This window comes from Dendrobates tinctorius, unplaced genomic scaffold, assembly GCF_039654945.1.
Source record: "Dendrobates tinctorius isolate UK_male_01 unplaced genomic scaffold, ASM3965494v1 ptg000021l, whole genome shotgun sequence".
NCBI lineage: Eukaryota > Metazoa > Chordata > Amphibia > Anura > Dendrobatidae > Dendrobates > Dendrobates tinctorius.
In genome coordinates, this window is record NW_027361689.1 from 36,661,454 (window position 1) to 36,679,748 (window position 18,295).

General features: G+C 39.8%; 1 protein-coding gene across 1 annotated transcript in view; it reads right to left on the bottom strand.

The window, feature by feature from the left end:
* Positions 1-11,445: 11,445 nt before the first annotated feature.
* The window catches only part of LDAH (lipid droplet associated hydrolase), a 300,338-nt gene continuing 293,488 nt past the window's right edge, over positions 11,446-18,295 (bottom strand). The window contains exon 7 of the mRNA XM_073568296.1: positions 11,446-13,871. Within this exon, the coding sequence (XP_073424397.1) occupies positions 13,683-13,871 (189 nt within the window). The 3' untranslated portion in view covers positions 11,446-13,682. The remainder of the gene's footprint in view (positions 13,872-18,295) is intronic.

Genomic DNA, 18,295 nt, shown 5'->3' on the forward strand with positions numbered 1-18,295 from the left:
TGCCATTTGTCATTCATCTGATTTTTTAGAGATGAGCAAACACGAACCGAACTGTAAAGTCAGAGCTTCACACTGAACACCTAGTGTTCGGGTTAAAGTTTGGGGAGAGTTCTGGTATTTGAACCGAACTTTGAACACAAGTTTGCTTGAACCCGAATATCCACTGGTCTGCTCATCCCTATTTTTGACATCTACAATTAAAAAAATAATAAAATACCAAGGAGTTTCCTATGTAATCTTTGCCATGAATCTGTTTAAAATGGACGCAATATGGTTTTAGAGTCGCATACTTTTTTTTTTTTCTTAACACATCCTGAGTGCTATGAGTGTCAACCTAAAAACAGTAAAGTGCATGGTGCATTTTTTTTCACATTGTCACATGGTTTGTATGGAAAAAATGTTATCTGAACTGGCCCCATTTGCTTGTTCAAATAAGTTTTGCACATAAACCGAAATGCACTCCTTTGAACTAGGCCGCAGAAGAGTACCTCAACATTAACTATTCACAAAATGTCCCACTACTGGAATCCAACAGATGAGCAGGAATCTCTGGAGAATTGTTAATAAGTGTTTGGTTTCCCATCAGCACCACCAACGGAGACACTAGAAATCATAACGTTAGAGATGAGCGGCCAGGTCAGTATTTAGTGGTCACTGAACAGGAGCCATGCAAACTGCTTCCTACCTGCCGGCATGGCTAGGGAGCTTTGGATGCCACCAGGTAGGAGGTGGTTTCCAGGTCTACTGTCCTGCTGCACCAGAATACTGACCTGGCCGCTGGACCAGGGTCCTGAGGACTGACCTCTACAATGATTGTTTAAATCATTGCGTTGTTTGTGCAATGCAGAACAGGTATGGTCATCCAGAGTGAGACACACTTTATAACACTTGCTCTTTTTCTGTCCATGAAATGAGGATACTAAACTGGGGTATAAGAAACGATGGAGATTGTTCAACTCTGAATTTCGTTCATTAATAAAACTGCTCTTCATTCAACATCATCATTTCCATTGGATATTTTCTTGACCATCAGTGCAGTAGAAGTACCAGTATATCAATTTTGACTTTTGGATTACATTTTGGCGTACGCTTCCAGTCGACAGCGCCAATGACTGGAGGATCCTACTTTGGATTCACGGTGGTGACACCAGTTATTTAACCCCTTTATAAAATAAACTTACCGGACACAACCAATAAATGGAAAAAATCAACTGATAATCGTTCATTCCTGATTAGTAGTCTGAGTAAACTTGGCAATCATCAGTCAGAAAAAGAGCAAATGTTAGTCGACTCCTTGCAACTTTTACATGGCCTAAAAAAAATAATCACTACGGCGGCACATCGCTTTGTGAAGACGACAATATGCAAACTGTACAGAACTGAGTAATCCTAGGACAGCTCCAATATATTTTACTTTGGTGTTTAAATGCCCTTAAAATGGACGAAAATCATCACTCATATGGGACGAAATTTGCTCTTGTTATGAAGTTTTACCCCCCCAAAAAACCTAGTTTGTTTCTCAGCTTCAGATCTGTGGCGTTATCTGCATATGTTGAAGCAGGGTTGCGTGTCTTCCTACTATGGAACAGCTCCCAAGTTGAGAAGTCGTAGCTTGAAGCAACAATAGCAGAAATGCACAGTAATTACCATGAACTGTGACATAGCAGAACGAAGAGAAGCAACACAAATGGAAACGACCAAGCTCTGCATGACATACAAATGTAGGACTCTAGTAGTAAAAAAAAAAAGCATTAAGTGCAAAATCTAAAGAAAAAAATACAATAAACTGTCAAAAGGACATAGAACCAAAAGACAATAGACTGGGAGATGTTTATTGCCGAAACTTACATGACCTAATTCAATGAAAAACAATTAATGACAACTTCAAATGCGTATTCTCTTGGTTAAGAATCAGTTTAATTGTTTCGGGGACATTGCTCGAGGTCCCAGTTAAATGCCTGGCACAGAGAGTTCCTAAGAGGAAGTAATAACTTGCTCCATAAAATTGTGATTAGCCTTAAAGTTAAAACATCTGATAATCATAAGAAGGTATTCGGCAGAAAGCGCAGGGATTTACTACTCTGAAACCAGAAATAAGTAGTAATGCAATGGACTATGAAATAGAACGCAGAAAATAGCACATATTACCACTTTAGGCAACTATAGTGCGAGGGGAAGAGAAGTTTCACAAGTCAAAACTGAAATAATTAATGGGGTCATTAAGGAAATCACATTACGAGTATATACTGTAGTACAGCTGGTCACCACCGGTCCAGCTTTAGAATCTGTGGATGCACACCGGCTAATCAATGAATGATGGATTGGCGCTACTAGAGCATGAGTCGGTCTTCATGAGTGTCACCGCTATGGCAAACAAAGGGAGTCCGCCATCATATGTATTAAAATAGAATATTGAAAGGGGTTACCTTATGACTCTATAACCCCTTCACCCCCAAGCCAATTTTCACCTTCATGACCAGGCCAAATTTTACAATTCTGACCAGTGTCACTTTATGAGGTAATAACACTGAAACTCTTCAACAGATCCCACTGATTAGGAGACTGTTTTTCATGACATATTGTACTTCATGAGTAGAAAAATTTCTTCAATATGACTTGTGTTTATTTGTGAAAAAAATGGAAATTTGGTGAAAATTTTGCAAAGTTCAAGCTTTTAATTTGTATGCCCTTAAATCAGAGAGTTATAGTATGTCACACAACATAGTTAATACATAACATTTCCCACATGTCTACTTTACATCAGCACAATTTTGCAACCAATTTTTTTTGGTTAGGAAGTTATTAGGGTTAAAAGTTGACCAGTGATTTATAATTTTTACAAAACCATTTGGCTTTAAGGGGTCTATGTCACCGAAAATACCCAAAAGTTACACCATTCTAAAACTGCACCCTTCAAGGTGCTCAATCACACATTTAAGATTATTAACTCTTCGTGTGCTTCACAGGAAGTAAATGGATGTGGAATGAAAAAAATGAACATTTTACCTTTTCTTCAAAATTTTCTTTTACTCTAGACCCACTTTTTCCCCCCACAAAATTAACAGAAAAAAAGACCCCCAGATTTGTTGTGCAATATCTCCTGAGCATGCCGATAGCCCATATGTGTGGGAAAACCACTGTTTGGGTGCATGTCAGGGATCGGAAGGGAATGTAAAATTTGATGGAATAATTAGTTAACGCCATGTCGCATTTGGAGAGCCCCTGATGTACCTAAACAGTGGAAACTGTCCACAAGAGACACCATTTTGGAAACTGGACCCCTCAGGGATCTTATCTAGATGTGTGCATCTTGAACCCCTAGGTGCTTCATAGAAGTTTATAACGTAGAGCCATGAAAATAAAATTCATTTTTCCCACAAAAATGTTTTTTAGTCCTAAATTTTGTATTTTCTTAAGGGTAGCAAGAGAAATTGCTCCATACAATTTGTTGTGCAATTTCTCCTGAGTATGCCGATACCCAATATGTGGAGTAAAATTACTGTTTGGGAGCACAGCAAGGCTTGGAAAGGAAGAAGCACCATTTGACTTTTTGAATAAAAAATTTGCTGGAATAATTAGCGGATGCCATATTGCATTTGGAGAGTCCCAGATGTACCTAAATGGTGGAAACCACACAAGTGACACCATTTTGGAAACTACACCCCTCAGGGAACTTATCTAGATGTGTGGTGAGGACCTTGAACCCCCAGGTGTTTCATGGAAGTTTATAACGTTGAGCTATAAAAATAAAAATTACATTTTTCCCACAAGTGTTTTTTAGCCCCAAATTTTGCATATTCATAAGGGTTACAGGAGAAATTGCACCATACAATTTATTGTGCAATTTCTCCTGAGTATGCCGATATCCAATATCTAAACCTACAAAAGACAAAATGAAAAAAACCCTGCTATAATTAAATAAGTAAAAAGCAAAAGTGCATTTAAATCATACAGAGTTCTTAGTAATACTGTATTTGATCAAACAGCATAAAAGCCGTCCCACCATCGACAAGGTGACTCTGTGGTTGGGGCGGTCCTACACGGTCTAGTATTAATAACCTTATCATGTGTCAAAGTTGACGTCTGTGTGAATAAGGGCAGACTTTTGGCCATATGAACATGCATTTATATGCTGCATGTGTAACAACTCAAACCAAGCTCAATTTTTGTGTTTTTTCTTTGTATTTTTGCATTCTGTGGAAGCTGGGGTGTGGCCTCCCTCTCCTGAGCTGGAAATTGTATTTAAAGGCTTCCCCTGACTGGTGTCTGGTGGTTGGGACCCGGTCCTTGTCTGCCCTTATTCACACAGACGTCAACTTTGACACATGATAAGGTTATTAATACTAGACAGTGTAGGACCGCCCTGACCACAGAGTCACCTTGTCGATGGTGGGACGGCTTTTATGCTATGTTTGATCAAATACAGTATTACTAAGAACTCTCTATGATTTAAATGCACTTTTGCTTTTTACTTATTTAATTATAGCACGGTTTTTTTAATTTTGTCGTTTGTAGGTTTTGTATGCTTTTTGGCCATGTGAACATGCATTTATATGCTGCATGTGTACCAACTTAAACCAAGCTCAATTTTTGTGTTTTTTCGACATCCAATATCTGCAGTAAAACTACTGTTTGTGCACACAACAGGGCTTGGAAAGGAAAAAGGGCCATTTGACTTTTTGAATAAAAAAATTTGCTGGAATAATTAGCGGAAGCCATGTCAAGTTTGCAGAGTCTCTGATGTGTCTAAACAGTGGAAATTCCCAAGTGAAACCATTTTAGAAACTATACTCCTCAAGGAACTTATGTGTGGTGAGCACCTTGAACCCTATAGTGCTTCATGGAATTTATAACAGAACTGTGAAAAAAAAATTTTTTTTCCCACAAAAATGTTCTTTTAGCTCAATTTTTTATTTCCTAAGTGTAACAGGACAAAAAGGATCTTAAAATTTGTTGTGCAATTTCTACAAAGTGAGCAGATACCCCATATGTGGGGAAAAAACTACTGATAGGGTGCATATCAGGGCTCAGAAAGGAAGGAGTGACGTTTTAGACCACAGACTTTGATAGAATAGTCTGTGGGTGTCATGTCGTGTTTCGGGAGCCCCTGAGGTGCCTAAACACTTTCCCACTGGGAAATGGTAGTAACGTCACCAAAATTTGTCCCACAATTTGTGCTGAATATAGAAAATACCCCATATGTGGCTGTACAGTACTGCTTAGCCATATGGTGAGACTCGGCAGGGACGAAGCTCTATTTGCCTCCTGGAGAGCAGAAATTCCTAGAATAGTATGCAGACTCCATATACAGAGCCCCTAAGTGCTAAAAGAACAGAATCCCCCCTCAAGTGACCCCATTTTAGAAATTATACCCCTTTGGGAATTTATCTAAAGGTGTAGTTATGATTTTGACTCCATGGATTTTTTCCAGAAACAAGCAGCAGTGGATGTGGTGAAGTCCGTGTCAGAACTGTAGGTGTTCGGTACGGATGCTGAACTTTATTGTTCGGGTTCGCCCATCTCTAGTTAATAGGAATCACTTGTAGAAAGTTCTGTAGGCAATGTGGATAGCTTTAGCAGGATATATTAATGACCAATTGCATCAACACAAAGGCTTGACAATGGGAAACTTGGTGCTACTGAAACCATCTTCTTTATCTATTCATGTAAAGATTTTTGGCATTTTTTTCTTTGTACAATCCATATAATGGTTAGAAACATATTTGTTTTATGTTCGGTAAAGCCCATAGCTTCCACTTTGTGTTCCATTTGGGCCATTTGCATTATGTCTAAAAAGAGGTTGCATAATCAGTGGCAAGAAATTCATAGCGGGAACAATCTTAACATATGAAAACCCCCAAAAGTGAACTGGAATATAAGTTGGAATGTGTGCAACGTATAGGTGCATGTTCACACTTGTCACTAAACAGATAAAACCTAAGATAAAAACAGTGTGTAAATGCCCTGCAGTAAATAAATAGCAATAGAGCATGAAAATAACATTGGGTATTTGGTTAGCATAATTTTGATTAAAAAAAACGGAGAAGCCATCCCACCATGTCACGGTGACCCTATTCGGGACAGTTCTAACATCTAGTATAAAAACTTTACCATATATCAAATGACATAAATGTGAATAAGGTTTTTGTTTCAGGTTTTTGTGCTCTGTCCTCCCTTTCCTTTGAGCTGGACATTATGTTTATATTGCTCCCCATTGCTGGGTGTCCATTAGACGGTGTCTCAGCCCTTATTTGTATATAGTATATATTAGAGATGCAGACATTGGCCTTCAAGGTGAACACTCTTTGATGTAAGCCATTAAAAAAAGCCAACGTTGAGAACTTACTTAATGAAATTATTCTTATATACTGATATCATTATGTCTACTGTGTGATGAGTATTGGTTGTGTTCATAGATGCAAAACAACACACGGCCATACCATCCAGTGGCGTCTAGTAGGCAGTCATTAAAATCATATGGGCAGAACGGTGGCTCAGTAGTTAGCACTGTACCTTTGCAGATCTACTATTGGAGTATTGGGTTCAAAAAATCAAAAGAAACCAGCAAATATATCAGAAGATGAATTGTGGACAATTTGGTGCATCCTTGGTAGTAATTATGAAATATTTTAACATTCATCTGTTCAAATGATAATATTCTACTTAAAACACGACGGGACGATGCAGCTATCTGGGGATTGGACACGATGACCCTGGAGGTCCCCTTCCAACTCCAACACTCTATGATTCTATGTATGGTGCAAGATAACCAGTTTTGAAAAAATAAAAACAGATTCTAATATTCTATGCTTCTATGAAAAGCCAATAACCCTGTAAAGCTGATGGGAACTTGTACAAAAGTATTTACATCATCAGTAAAAAGAGTACTATATTGAAATATTCTATAAGGCAATTCATAAAGAATTGGAGCCATTGCTTGAAAATCACAGTAAGAAAAGTCTTCTAATCCGATGAAATAAATTTAGAACTGTTCAGTAAATATGAGCGGATCGCTTTGTGCAACTCTAGTCCACGGTCCAGTTCAGTTGTTATTGACTGACCTGGGTTGTAGTGGTACTGCAACCACTAGGCGCAGCATCGGCAGGTAGCGTAGTCAGGAATAGCAAGAAGTCGGTACACGGGAGCAGCAGTATAGCTGAAGGATCAGCAGGTTGCCTAGTCAGGAATCGCCAGAGGTCAGTATAGAGGAGCAGCAGCATAATCTTGGAGGAATCAGCAGGTAAAATGAGAGCTTGACTAAAGGCTGGGAGCTCAGCAATCTTACAAGTGCAATGCCAGGTTTAATTGAGTTGTTCAATCAGGAGATTACAGGGTGGAGCCAATCAGGAACTCAGGGTGGATATAATGAGAAACACAAGTACTAGTATCTGGGTTAGCAAGGAACTGTCCAGTGAGCTGAATAGCTCAGAGGGAAGAGCTGCCACCTGATGCACAAGAGCTGCTGGGTTTGAGTCCAGACATCAGTGATCTTTGGTCGTGGACAGGAACTGTACAAATTTCCTGAGCCTATGGGTTCCTCGGAATTTTTTTTTTGCTGTCCTCGCTTCATGTCATCTGTGCAACCTTCAATAGTACTGTCATTCCGGAAAATCATAAGCCAAGCTGGAGACCCCAGAGGGCAAGGAAATTTGTGCAGCTACTTGCCCCAAGCCGGAGATCCCAGAGGGCAAGAAAAGTCGCGCCGGTCCTGTCCCCGGCCAGAGAGCACTAATCTAGACCACTGACCGTTCATCATCCGCTCATCTCTAGTGTTCAGTCATAAAGAACATTGTTATGCATGGAAGAAAAAAGTAGAGGTTTGAAAGCCAGAGAACAAAATCCCAACGATAGGCGACAACATCAAAAAGGGTGACAGTATCAAGTTGTGAAGAGCTCTGAAGAAGGATGAATGGCATTAGGAGGAAGGAAAATATAAAAACCAGAAGACATTGTTTATTTGAATTGCCACACAAATAATTTTTTGCCAATGCAACGTTCAATTTTTGAAGCATAACCATAATTGTTTTTGATGAGTTGAGCAGATTTCTACAATTTAGAATACCCTAGACAAACCAATAACTTTTATTTATGCGCAACTATATACATTATTTAAGGTGCCAAAAATGTGGAATGTTTGCTTAATTTCTAGACTATTTAACCATGCAGAGTGGTATAATTTGGGAAAAATGAATTTCTGAACTAAAACAGCAGTACCTAACGGGAAAGTAAAGGTTGCTTTGGCTGGTGGAACTGTCAAAGGTGTTCTCCGACATGCGGTATCTGCAGAAACAAATCTGTAAAGCTGACTTCTCCTGTCGCACTGTAAGGCTGATTTTTTTTTTTATTACACTACTTGTACTAAAAAATGTACTGATGTTTGGAGTACATTTGTGACCCACCGTGGGAGTCAACAGCTGGAACTGTTGGCAGAAACAAAAAAGAAAAAAAATACTTATTTTTTTGGTGGACATTCTTTGTCTACACGCTATGTTTAATACAAAATGAAAAACACATAAAATGAAGCCCGATCATAACGACATGCAAGCAAAGATAAACTGGTCATTTCTTAGATAAAAAAGTTAGAGGAGGATCTACAATAAAAGATACTCAGCCCCTCATAAATAATTCAGACCACCCACCCACCGAGATTTCTGTTTTTATTGCCGAGCATCTTCATCTCCTGGAATGATCCAGATAATCGGAGCTTAATTTCTTAACGATTTACTACTTTAAACGCACAAGAATTACCAGACCGGGTCACTTGGAAAGAATTGCAGTCTTCTTGGACTGTTTATGGAATTTTCAGTTTTTCACGAAGGGACATGATGTAAGAGCGCTGAGGCTCAAGACGTTTTGGAAATTTAATATGCATATTGTATCATGGAATAAGGAAAGCAAGTTCTTTACTAAAATCAGAAGTCAATAATGGCCAAGGCAACGATCCCCAAGGAATTTCCATATATGTGAGTACAAGATGTGGTGGTGTTTTATTCTGATAGACAATGTCTTTTTACAATTGTTATTCTCAGAGATAATTAAAAGGTCTTTTATATAGTAATACTTTACTTCTTGAACTTTCTTGTAAAAGTACAGAAGAGCGAACTCCAGAAAATCTCTTTAATTGCAATTTTAATGGTGCCGACCATATACAAAAATGGGGTTTTCTGACTGATCTTCGATGGTAGATATTGTGAGTTGTAATTCAGAAAGCTTGATCTTTTCTTCTTGAGGGCGATAAGCCAGCATATTCCCCTCTTCCCACTGATGTAAACATGCATGTTTGGCTGAGCGTGCATGTTTATGGTGAAGTAGCCACAAATATCTGTCCACCAAAACCTAACCCATGTTTATGGCTAGCTTTAGGGTAGCCATCTGTCTCGGAGTGCTCTCCTGCTTCTCACTACAGTCAACTCTCCAATTTTTCATTTAAAAGGTAAGAGTAATCAGAAAATTACCCCAGACTTTTTGCAATCTTGCAGTTTTTCCATAATAGTTTCTGTTCCATAGTGATTACTTCTCAGGAGTCATTTCATTATCATCAGACAGGATTATAATTACATCTAACAGCTGTATACAGATAGCACCACTCACAATAGGTGACGGTCAGATGTCACCTCCTCCTCCTTCCTGCACCATTACCTCTGCACAGGTCACTGAGCATGCCCACAACACTCCCCCATAAAACTTAATACGTCATCTCCTGTGGTCTGGGTGACTGCTGTAAATTATATGCTGCTAACAGAAGCTCAGGTAACATGCAAAAAATTACTGGGTACATTCTTCAGATGTGTTTCATTAGCCACAGCTATAATAGAATGTAATGGATGCAAGTCTAAACTCAGCCAAATTTCAATTCACTAGCCCTAGCAAAATATTAAAAACAGAAAAAAATCCACACATTCCCTATAAAACGTCATACGGTCCAGGCTTATGCGTGGAATTTATGGGCACAGGATTTGACATTTTGCTAGCAGTCAGTAGTAAGAAGCCAGTGACATCTACCATGAAGATGACCTTCATAGATAAACGTAGATTAATCTTCAGATCCTCAATATAAGATGTGTTTTATACCTTTACAAATGGTCAAAACATATTTCTTAATTGCACAGACGCACAAATGGCAAATGTTGCGCCTATCGTATGTCCCATAAAACATATTTTTGTTCCTCGACAACTTTAGAAAATCACTGGACTATCAGGACAGGGCACAAGTAGAGGGCACTCTACATATAACTCCATTTGGGACTGCACATAAAATCACAGCTGGAAGTGCTTGGAAGAGTTAAAAGTGGACCACGTTAGTACCCGATTCTACATAAAAACAATTACGAATAACAGTCATGAACTATAAGCAGAACCTCAGATACTACAGAATTATATATGTTAGTGCCGTGTCTATCATTTCTACATTTGCATTCTCAGCCATTTGAAGCAATGGGCGATTATAATTCTAGTGTTCCTTTACTAAAATCCAGAATCTAAAATCATTCCCTGAATTTATTTCTTGATCCTGCTTATCAACAGTTCTGAGACCTCCAGAAACAATTACACATACACAAATGTGTCTGCCCTTACTTTTCCTCTTCACTCGACATTTCCACATTTTTAAAAAAAACATAGAAAAAGGAGAGCAAGTTTAGAGAAGAGCTACCAGGATGGTGAGCGGACTGCAAAGTATGTCTTCTGAGGAACGGTTAAAGGCTCTGGGAATGTTTATCTTGCAAAAAAAGGCCAAGAGGAGACTTAATATCTGTCTACAAATATCTGAAGGGCTGTCACAGTGTAGAGGGATCATCCTTTTTCTCATTTGCACATGGAAACACGAGAAGCATTGGGATGAAACTGAAAGGGAGAAGATACAGATTAGATAGTGGAAAAATAATGTTGACAGTGATGGAGATCAATGAGTGGAACAGGCTGCCACGAGAGGTGGTGAGCACTGATGAGCGAGTATACTTGTTACTCAAGTTTTCCCGAGCATGCTTGGGTGATCTCCGAGTATTTGGACGTGTTCAGAGATTTAGCTTTTGCCGCCGTAGCTGCATGATTTGCGGCTGCTAGACAGCATGAATACATGTGGGGATTGCCTGTTTGTTAGGAAATCCCCACATGTATTCAGGCTGTCTAGCAGCCACAAATCATGCAGTTACGGCGACAGAAACAAAATCTCCGAGCACATCCAAATACTCGGAGTTCACCTGAGCATGCTTGGGAAAACTTGAGTAACAAGTATACTCGCTCATCATTAGTGGGGAGTTCTCCTTCAATGCTGTATATATATATATATATATATATATATATATATATTTATTTACATATACATGTACAGTTGTGGCCAAAAGTATTGACACCCCTGAAATTGTCAGATAATACTCAGTTTCTTCCTGAAAATAATTGCAAACACAAATTCTTTGTTATTATTATCTTCATTTAATTTGTCTTAAATGAAAAAACACAAAAAGAATTGTCCTAAAGCCAAATTGGATATAATTCCACACCAAACATAAAAAAGAGGGTGGACAAAAGTATTGGCACTGTTCGAAAAATCATGTGATGCTTCTCTAATTTGTGTAATTAACAGCACCTGTAACTTACCTGTGGCACCTAACAGGTGTTGGCAATAACTAAATCACACTTGCAGCCAGCTGACATGGATTAAAGTTGACTCAACCTCTGTCCTGTGTCCTTGTGTGTACCACATTGAGCATGGAGAAAAGAAAGAAGACCAAAGAACTGTCTTAGGACTTGAGAAACCAAATTGTGAGGAAGCATGAGCAATCTCAAGGCTACAAGTTCATCTCCAAAGACCTGAATGTTCCTGTGTCTACCATGCGCAGTGTCATCAAGAAGTTTAAAGCCCAAGGTATTGTGGCTAACCTCCCTAGATGTGGCCGGAAAATAAAAATTGACAAGAGATTTCAACGCAAGATTGTGCGGATGTTGGATAAAGAACCTCGACTAACATCCACACAAGTTCAAGCTGCCCTGCAGTCCTAGGGTACAACAGTGTCAACCCGTACTATCCGTCGGCGTCTGAATGAAAAGGGACTGTATGGTAGGAGACCCAGGAAGACCCCACTTCTTCCCCCGAGACATAAAAAAGCCAGGCTGGAGTTTGCCAAAACTTACTTGAAAAAGCCTAAAACGTTTTGGAAGAATGTTCTCTGGTCAGATGAGACAAAAGTAGAGCTTTTTGGGCAAAGGCATCAACATAGAGTTTACAGGAGAAAAAAAGAGGCATTCAATAAAAGAACACGGTCCCTACAATCAAACACGGCGGAGGTTCCCTGATGTTTTGGGGTTGCTTTGCTGCCTCTGGCACTGGACTGCTTGACCATGTGCATGGCATTATGAAGTCTGAAGACTACCAACAAATTTTGCAGAATAATGTAGGGCCCAGTGTGAGAAAGCTGGGTCTCCCTCAGAGGTCATGGGTCTTCCAGCAGGACAATGACCCAAAACACACTTTAAAAAGCACTAGAAAATGGTTTGAGAGAAAGCACTGGAGACTTCTAAGGTGGCCAGCAATGAGTCCAGACCTGAATCCCATAGAACACCTGTGGAGAGATCTAAAAATGGCAGTTTGGAGAACGCACCCTTCAAATATCAGGGACCTGGAGCAGTTTGCCAAAGAAGAATGGTCTAAAATTCCAGCAGAGCATTGTAAGAAACTCATTGATGGTTAGCGGAAGCGGTTGGTTGCAGTTATCTTGACTAAAGGTTGTGCAACCAAGTATTGGGCTGAGGGTGCCAATACTTTTGTCTGGGCCATTTTTGGAGTTTTGTGTGAAATGATCAATGTTTTGCTTTTTTGCTTCATTCTCTTCTATGTTTTTTCATTTAAGACAAATTAAATGAAGATAATAATACCAAAGAATTTGTGTTTGCAATCATTTTCAGGAAGAAACTGAGTATTATCTGACAGAATTGCAGGGGTGTCAATACTTTTGGCCACAACTGTATGGACATCCAGTGGTTTTGATGAGTATTGCAAGCTGTCGAGAGGTTTGCTAACAAGTCGAGTTAATGTATTTGATTCATATTGTGAGAAATTGGAGTCCTTAAACCAAATTTAAGGAACAATAAGGCCATACACATCTATAGGAGTAGCTCAAATTGCCAACTTGTGAGTCGGCAAAGCATTTAACGCATCTCAGCCAAACAAATAGCTGTGAAAACTTTTGCCTAATCCTTTCCCTTTAAAAAGAGGTTTCCATGGAATGAGAATTTTCAAGATTTCTCCTTGGTCAAAAATTACTCTGCATTTTTCACGTTTTTACTGAAGACCCCCCAGGATACTGCTATATTTTTGAATAATGCTGGCATATTTGATTAATCAAGACAAAAAAAATCAACAATTACAATCATTAATCATCATTCAACTAAACAATCATGAATTACTGAGATTAGATCAGATTTCCCAGTAGTTTCCATTTACACGTTAAACTATTGAAGATCAGATCATTCTTCACTTTGCTCCATCAAAAACTCTAAACCCAACATACAGGTTGCAAATTTCCCTGATTGCCACTTCAGGCCAAATGTTTGTCAAGTGCATCCAAGCTAGCAATGAAAGAGCCATGATTGATCCTAAGCTACGATACCCGCCATCATTTCTTGATCTCTAAGCCGGAACCATAAAACTGAGCTACAATGGCAAATATTTTTTGGAGGAAGACATCTCAAAGGCTCGGTAGTTCATTTAGCCAGTTTATAACCAAGGAAGCTACATCTTTGCTGGAGTCCAAGACGAAGGCATGTCTGTATCCTTTATTGCACAGCCAGATATTGCCATTGGGAAAATCCTTCCTAATATCTTTATAATAATGGACAGGGCACCAGTTGTCTTCAGCGCCATAGTAGAAAATCAACTAAAAAGAGAAAAAACAAACACAATCATAAAGGACATTTATTTTATTAGAATTTCTGTTTCGCCATGACATCGTGGATCTGTTCTGCACAATATGTTTCGCTCTGGTTAAAATGAAAAACAAAGAGCAGATTTTCTGCAACTTGAATGCCAAGTGCCTGAAGATAAGAAGCTAATATTTAATAAATGCGTAAGCTGAATATTTCAAGAAAAATAATATCACCAAAGGGTAGAAATATACAAATTAATAGAAAAAAATATAAGTATTGCTGTGCTGAAAAAAACACCACAAGCAGATGTAGGAGATTACTTTTGACTTGCAGTATTGTTAAAAAAGCAATTTATTCACAATCAGACTGGCATTCAGTACTACATAAAGGGGTTGTCCAGGCTTGGGGCACAATTCTACAGTTAGTCTATGTGACTGCAGACTTGCGAATCCTCATAGAGCGCAGGGTATATGCTGTCAGGACTCTCCGGTGCCAGAAGTGGATGCATGATTGCAAGTATGCAATTTGCATACATACGGTCTCGTGATGACTAGACTTGCGTGGCACTGCTCAATACAAGTGAGCTGAGCTAGGCCGGACATGTCTAGTTGGAATGTGGCCATGCTTGTAGTCACACGACCGCCCTCTCCCAACGCTGGAAAATCCTAGTTCGCTGTCACAGAGTGTCTGTAGACTTAAGCCTGGACAAACCCTTTAAAGGGTATGTCTACATCTGAGCTCAGTTTTACAAAAACTTTCAGTTTATGGAAAGCACAATAACCAATATATTAATCTATTTGCAAGTAAACAAAAGTGAATTTTTTGCTTGTGTACAACCCTTCCTAAGGCCGATTCCACACCGTCATATATCAGCAGAAAGTCTGGGCTGTTATGACTGGGTCACCAAGGAGGATAGCAGGCCCAGGCTAAGCAACAGAAAACCAGAGAGGTTGGTAACTAAGCGGATGCAGACCCCTGATCCTGTCCACAAAACTAGCAGTAGCCGTGGAGCGTTCCTACGATGATCCTAGACACCTCGGCATAGCCGGAGAGCTAACTAAGCCTAAAGCAAGAAAGGGGAAATCTAAACTGCCCCGGAGCAGATCCCAAAGGAATAGATAGTCCCCAAACATATATTGTCGGTGAGACAAGATGAAAACACATACGCAGGCAGAAAAATAGACTAAGCAAACGATGGGGCCCACACTGACTAGACAGGACAGGAAAGGAAAGACACTGTCTGCAATCACGCAAAAAACCCTGCAAAAGTCCAACACTTCTGATGCAAAAAACACTTAAGTCACACAACTTCGCCCCCTACTATATCAGCACTCTGGTATATTCTGAAAGCAAAGCAAAAAGAGACCAATATAAAAGGGGACAAAACAAACTGGCACATGCAGTAACATATGGGCGGTGATTCAGCACAGCCCCAGCCGGAGCTAGCTGACCTGCACAAAGCAGGGATAAACAAAACCAGATCAAATGCAAACAGAATAGCAAATGAACCACTTAGCTGAACATGCAGGGAAAGAGCAGGAGACATCAGACCTCAGGTGGCACAGGAAAAAAATCACCAGCAGGGATAGAGTCAGCTGTCTTAAATCCCAATCAGAAACCCCAGATCTCCAATCGTCTTCCTCATTATCAGGTGGCAAGCCTCTATCAATCAGATCAACTCTACTACCTCCAGTAACCACCAGAGGGAGCCCAGAAAGAGAACTGTCAATGTGACCAGCTCCACTATCTTCAGTAATGACCAGAGGGAAGCCAGAGAGAGAATTCACAACACTGGGCATATCATTGACTAGTCTGTTAGGACAGTTTCACATGTCCAACTTTATTGGTTTGGGTTTGACCCTGATGTACGGACTGACCATGGGTCTCCTCACCAGATCTCAGCAGCCTCAATTATGCCAAGGTGATTGTTGAATGAGGAAACCGACTGCTGGTCTAGACATTGGGATCTGTACTTGGGATTGTGAATGTCGGACTTTTGAATGCCCAAACCTACTGTTTATACGGGACGGCATGCACCCATTTAGAGCAGCCAAAGTGAAAGGATAGCGGGAAACAAAAAGCAGGATCCACTTGGAGTAACCAGGCCATTCTACAGTTATAGTTTCTATTATGCATGTATGAGATGCATATCTTGAGGTACGTTTGGCACCTCTTTTGATATTTCAGGCACTTAGGATGGCCTAAGCAGTAGAGCAAATCTTCATGCCACCAACATTTCTACACAGTTGTGTGCCTAGGATTTTTATATCTAATGCACCCTCCAACATCTTCAATCCAAAAAGGTTTGGTATGTCCATCAAGTTGATTCTCCCATACCTTCTTGAATGAAGAAAGCACCATAAAGAAGCCATCTACCCAAAGGGCCAATCAGGCAACCTACATTCCCCAACAGGCTGCCACAGCCTGATATGAATTTTGATATGTTTGATATGAATGTAGACATGATGGTGCTTCAAAATTGCCGACCTGAAAATTGAAGTATGTCAGATTCTTTGATAAGCCATTGCCATCCTCCTTCTTTTAAAAACTATCTAAGACAGGGGTGAGAAACGTTTTTTGTGCCCCCCTCCTCTGTCAGATTCCTGAGGACCTCAGTGCTTGGGCCAGCAGCCGCGTTCCCCACTCCTGATCTAAGATATATGGCCCCATTTAGTTTTGTAAAGATTTCACAGTACAAAGCAAAGAAATAACATAAGAAAGAAACAGTAAAATGATATAAAACGTCGATGGCTCAGGAGATGTCGGCAGCTTGTTGAAACAAGCAGAATCTAGAGAAAACATATTTTCTGTAAATAATTCAGAACAGACAAAACAAAGATCGCAGCAGATGTTGAGAGAGATGTTGCCCATAATTTTTATGATACATTAGTCAGATATTAGCAGCTGCATACATGAAAAATATGATTTTTAATGCATCTATTAATCTGAATACATCTGCACTAGCAAGCTGCAGCCGGGGCATCTGTCAGAGGAAGAGTAACCCTTACCATAGAGAGCTGATGTAACCTCTATGAACATTTTTAAGAGTATCCAAATTTACTAAACATACTTTATTTTTGTTTCAAGTTAAAATTTTATACGGGAGTCTTATTTAACCAGGTATTGGTACTTTTGGCAGTGTGGACAAATGCCAACTCCTGCGGGAGAATGAAATTTCCATCTCCAAAAGCTTGTCGGCACAGGGAAGCATGAAATGCTCTAAGATTTCCTGGTAGACGGCTGCTCTGACTTTGGTCTTGATAAAACACAATGGACCTACACCAGCAGATTGTAAGGTTCCCCAAACCATCACTGATTGTGGAAACTTCACACTAGATGTCAAGCAGCTCGGATTGTGGCGTCTCCCCTTTTCCTCCAGACTCTGGGACCTTGATTTCCAAGGTCTAGTGTGAAGTTTCCACAATCAGTGATGGTTTGGGGAGCCATGTCATCTGCTGGTGTAGGTCCACTGTTTTTTATCAAGACCAAAGTCAGCGCAGCTGTCTACCAGGAAATTTTAGAGCACTTCATGCTTCCCTCTGCCGACAAGCTTTTTGGAGATGGAAATTTTATTCTCCAGCAGGACTTGGCCCCTGTCCACACTGCCAAAAGTACCAATACCTGGTTTACAAACAGTATCACTATGCTTGATTGGCAGCAAACTTGCCTGACCTTAACCCCATAGAGAATCTATGGTGTATTGTTAAGAGGAAGATGAGAGACACCAGACCCAACAATGCAGACGAGCTGAAGGCTGCTATCAAAGCATCCTGGGCTTCCATAACCCCTCAGCAGTGCCACAGGCTGATCGCCTCCATGCCACGCTGCATTGATGCAGTAACTGATGCAAACGGAGCCCCAAGTATTCAGTGCATTTACTGAACATACATTTCAGTAAGCCAACATTTCAGATTTTAAAATCATTTTTCAAGCTGGTGTTATAAAGTATTCTAATTTACTGAGATAATGACTTTTGGGTTTTCATTGACTGTAAGCCATAATCATCAACATTAACAGAAATAAACACGTGAAATAGATCACTCTGTGTGTAATGACTCTATATAATATACGAGTTTCACTTTTGTATTGAAGAACTGAAATAAATTCACTTTATGATGATATTCTAATTTAGCGAGGAGCACTTGTAGATAGATAGACAGACCGCTAGTGCCCACTGGGAGACCATCTTAAATGATTTTCAACATCAGTATTGTTTTTCAACACCAACCACATACTTGAAATAGAGCATAATACCTTCAGATTTGCCCAAAGTTTGTAAGGTATATTTCCTAAAAAATGGATGGTTGATAGCTTACTGATCGCTGGGAGTCTGACTGTTCGTGTCTCCACCAATCCGAGAATATGACTTTGTACAGTCCCATTTTAATATAGCAAAGGCTGAGCACTCCACTACTTTCTAATGGGACTGCTGTAG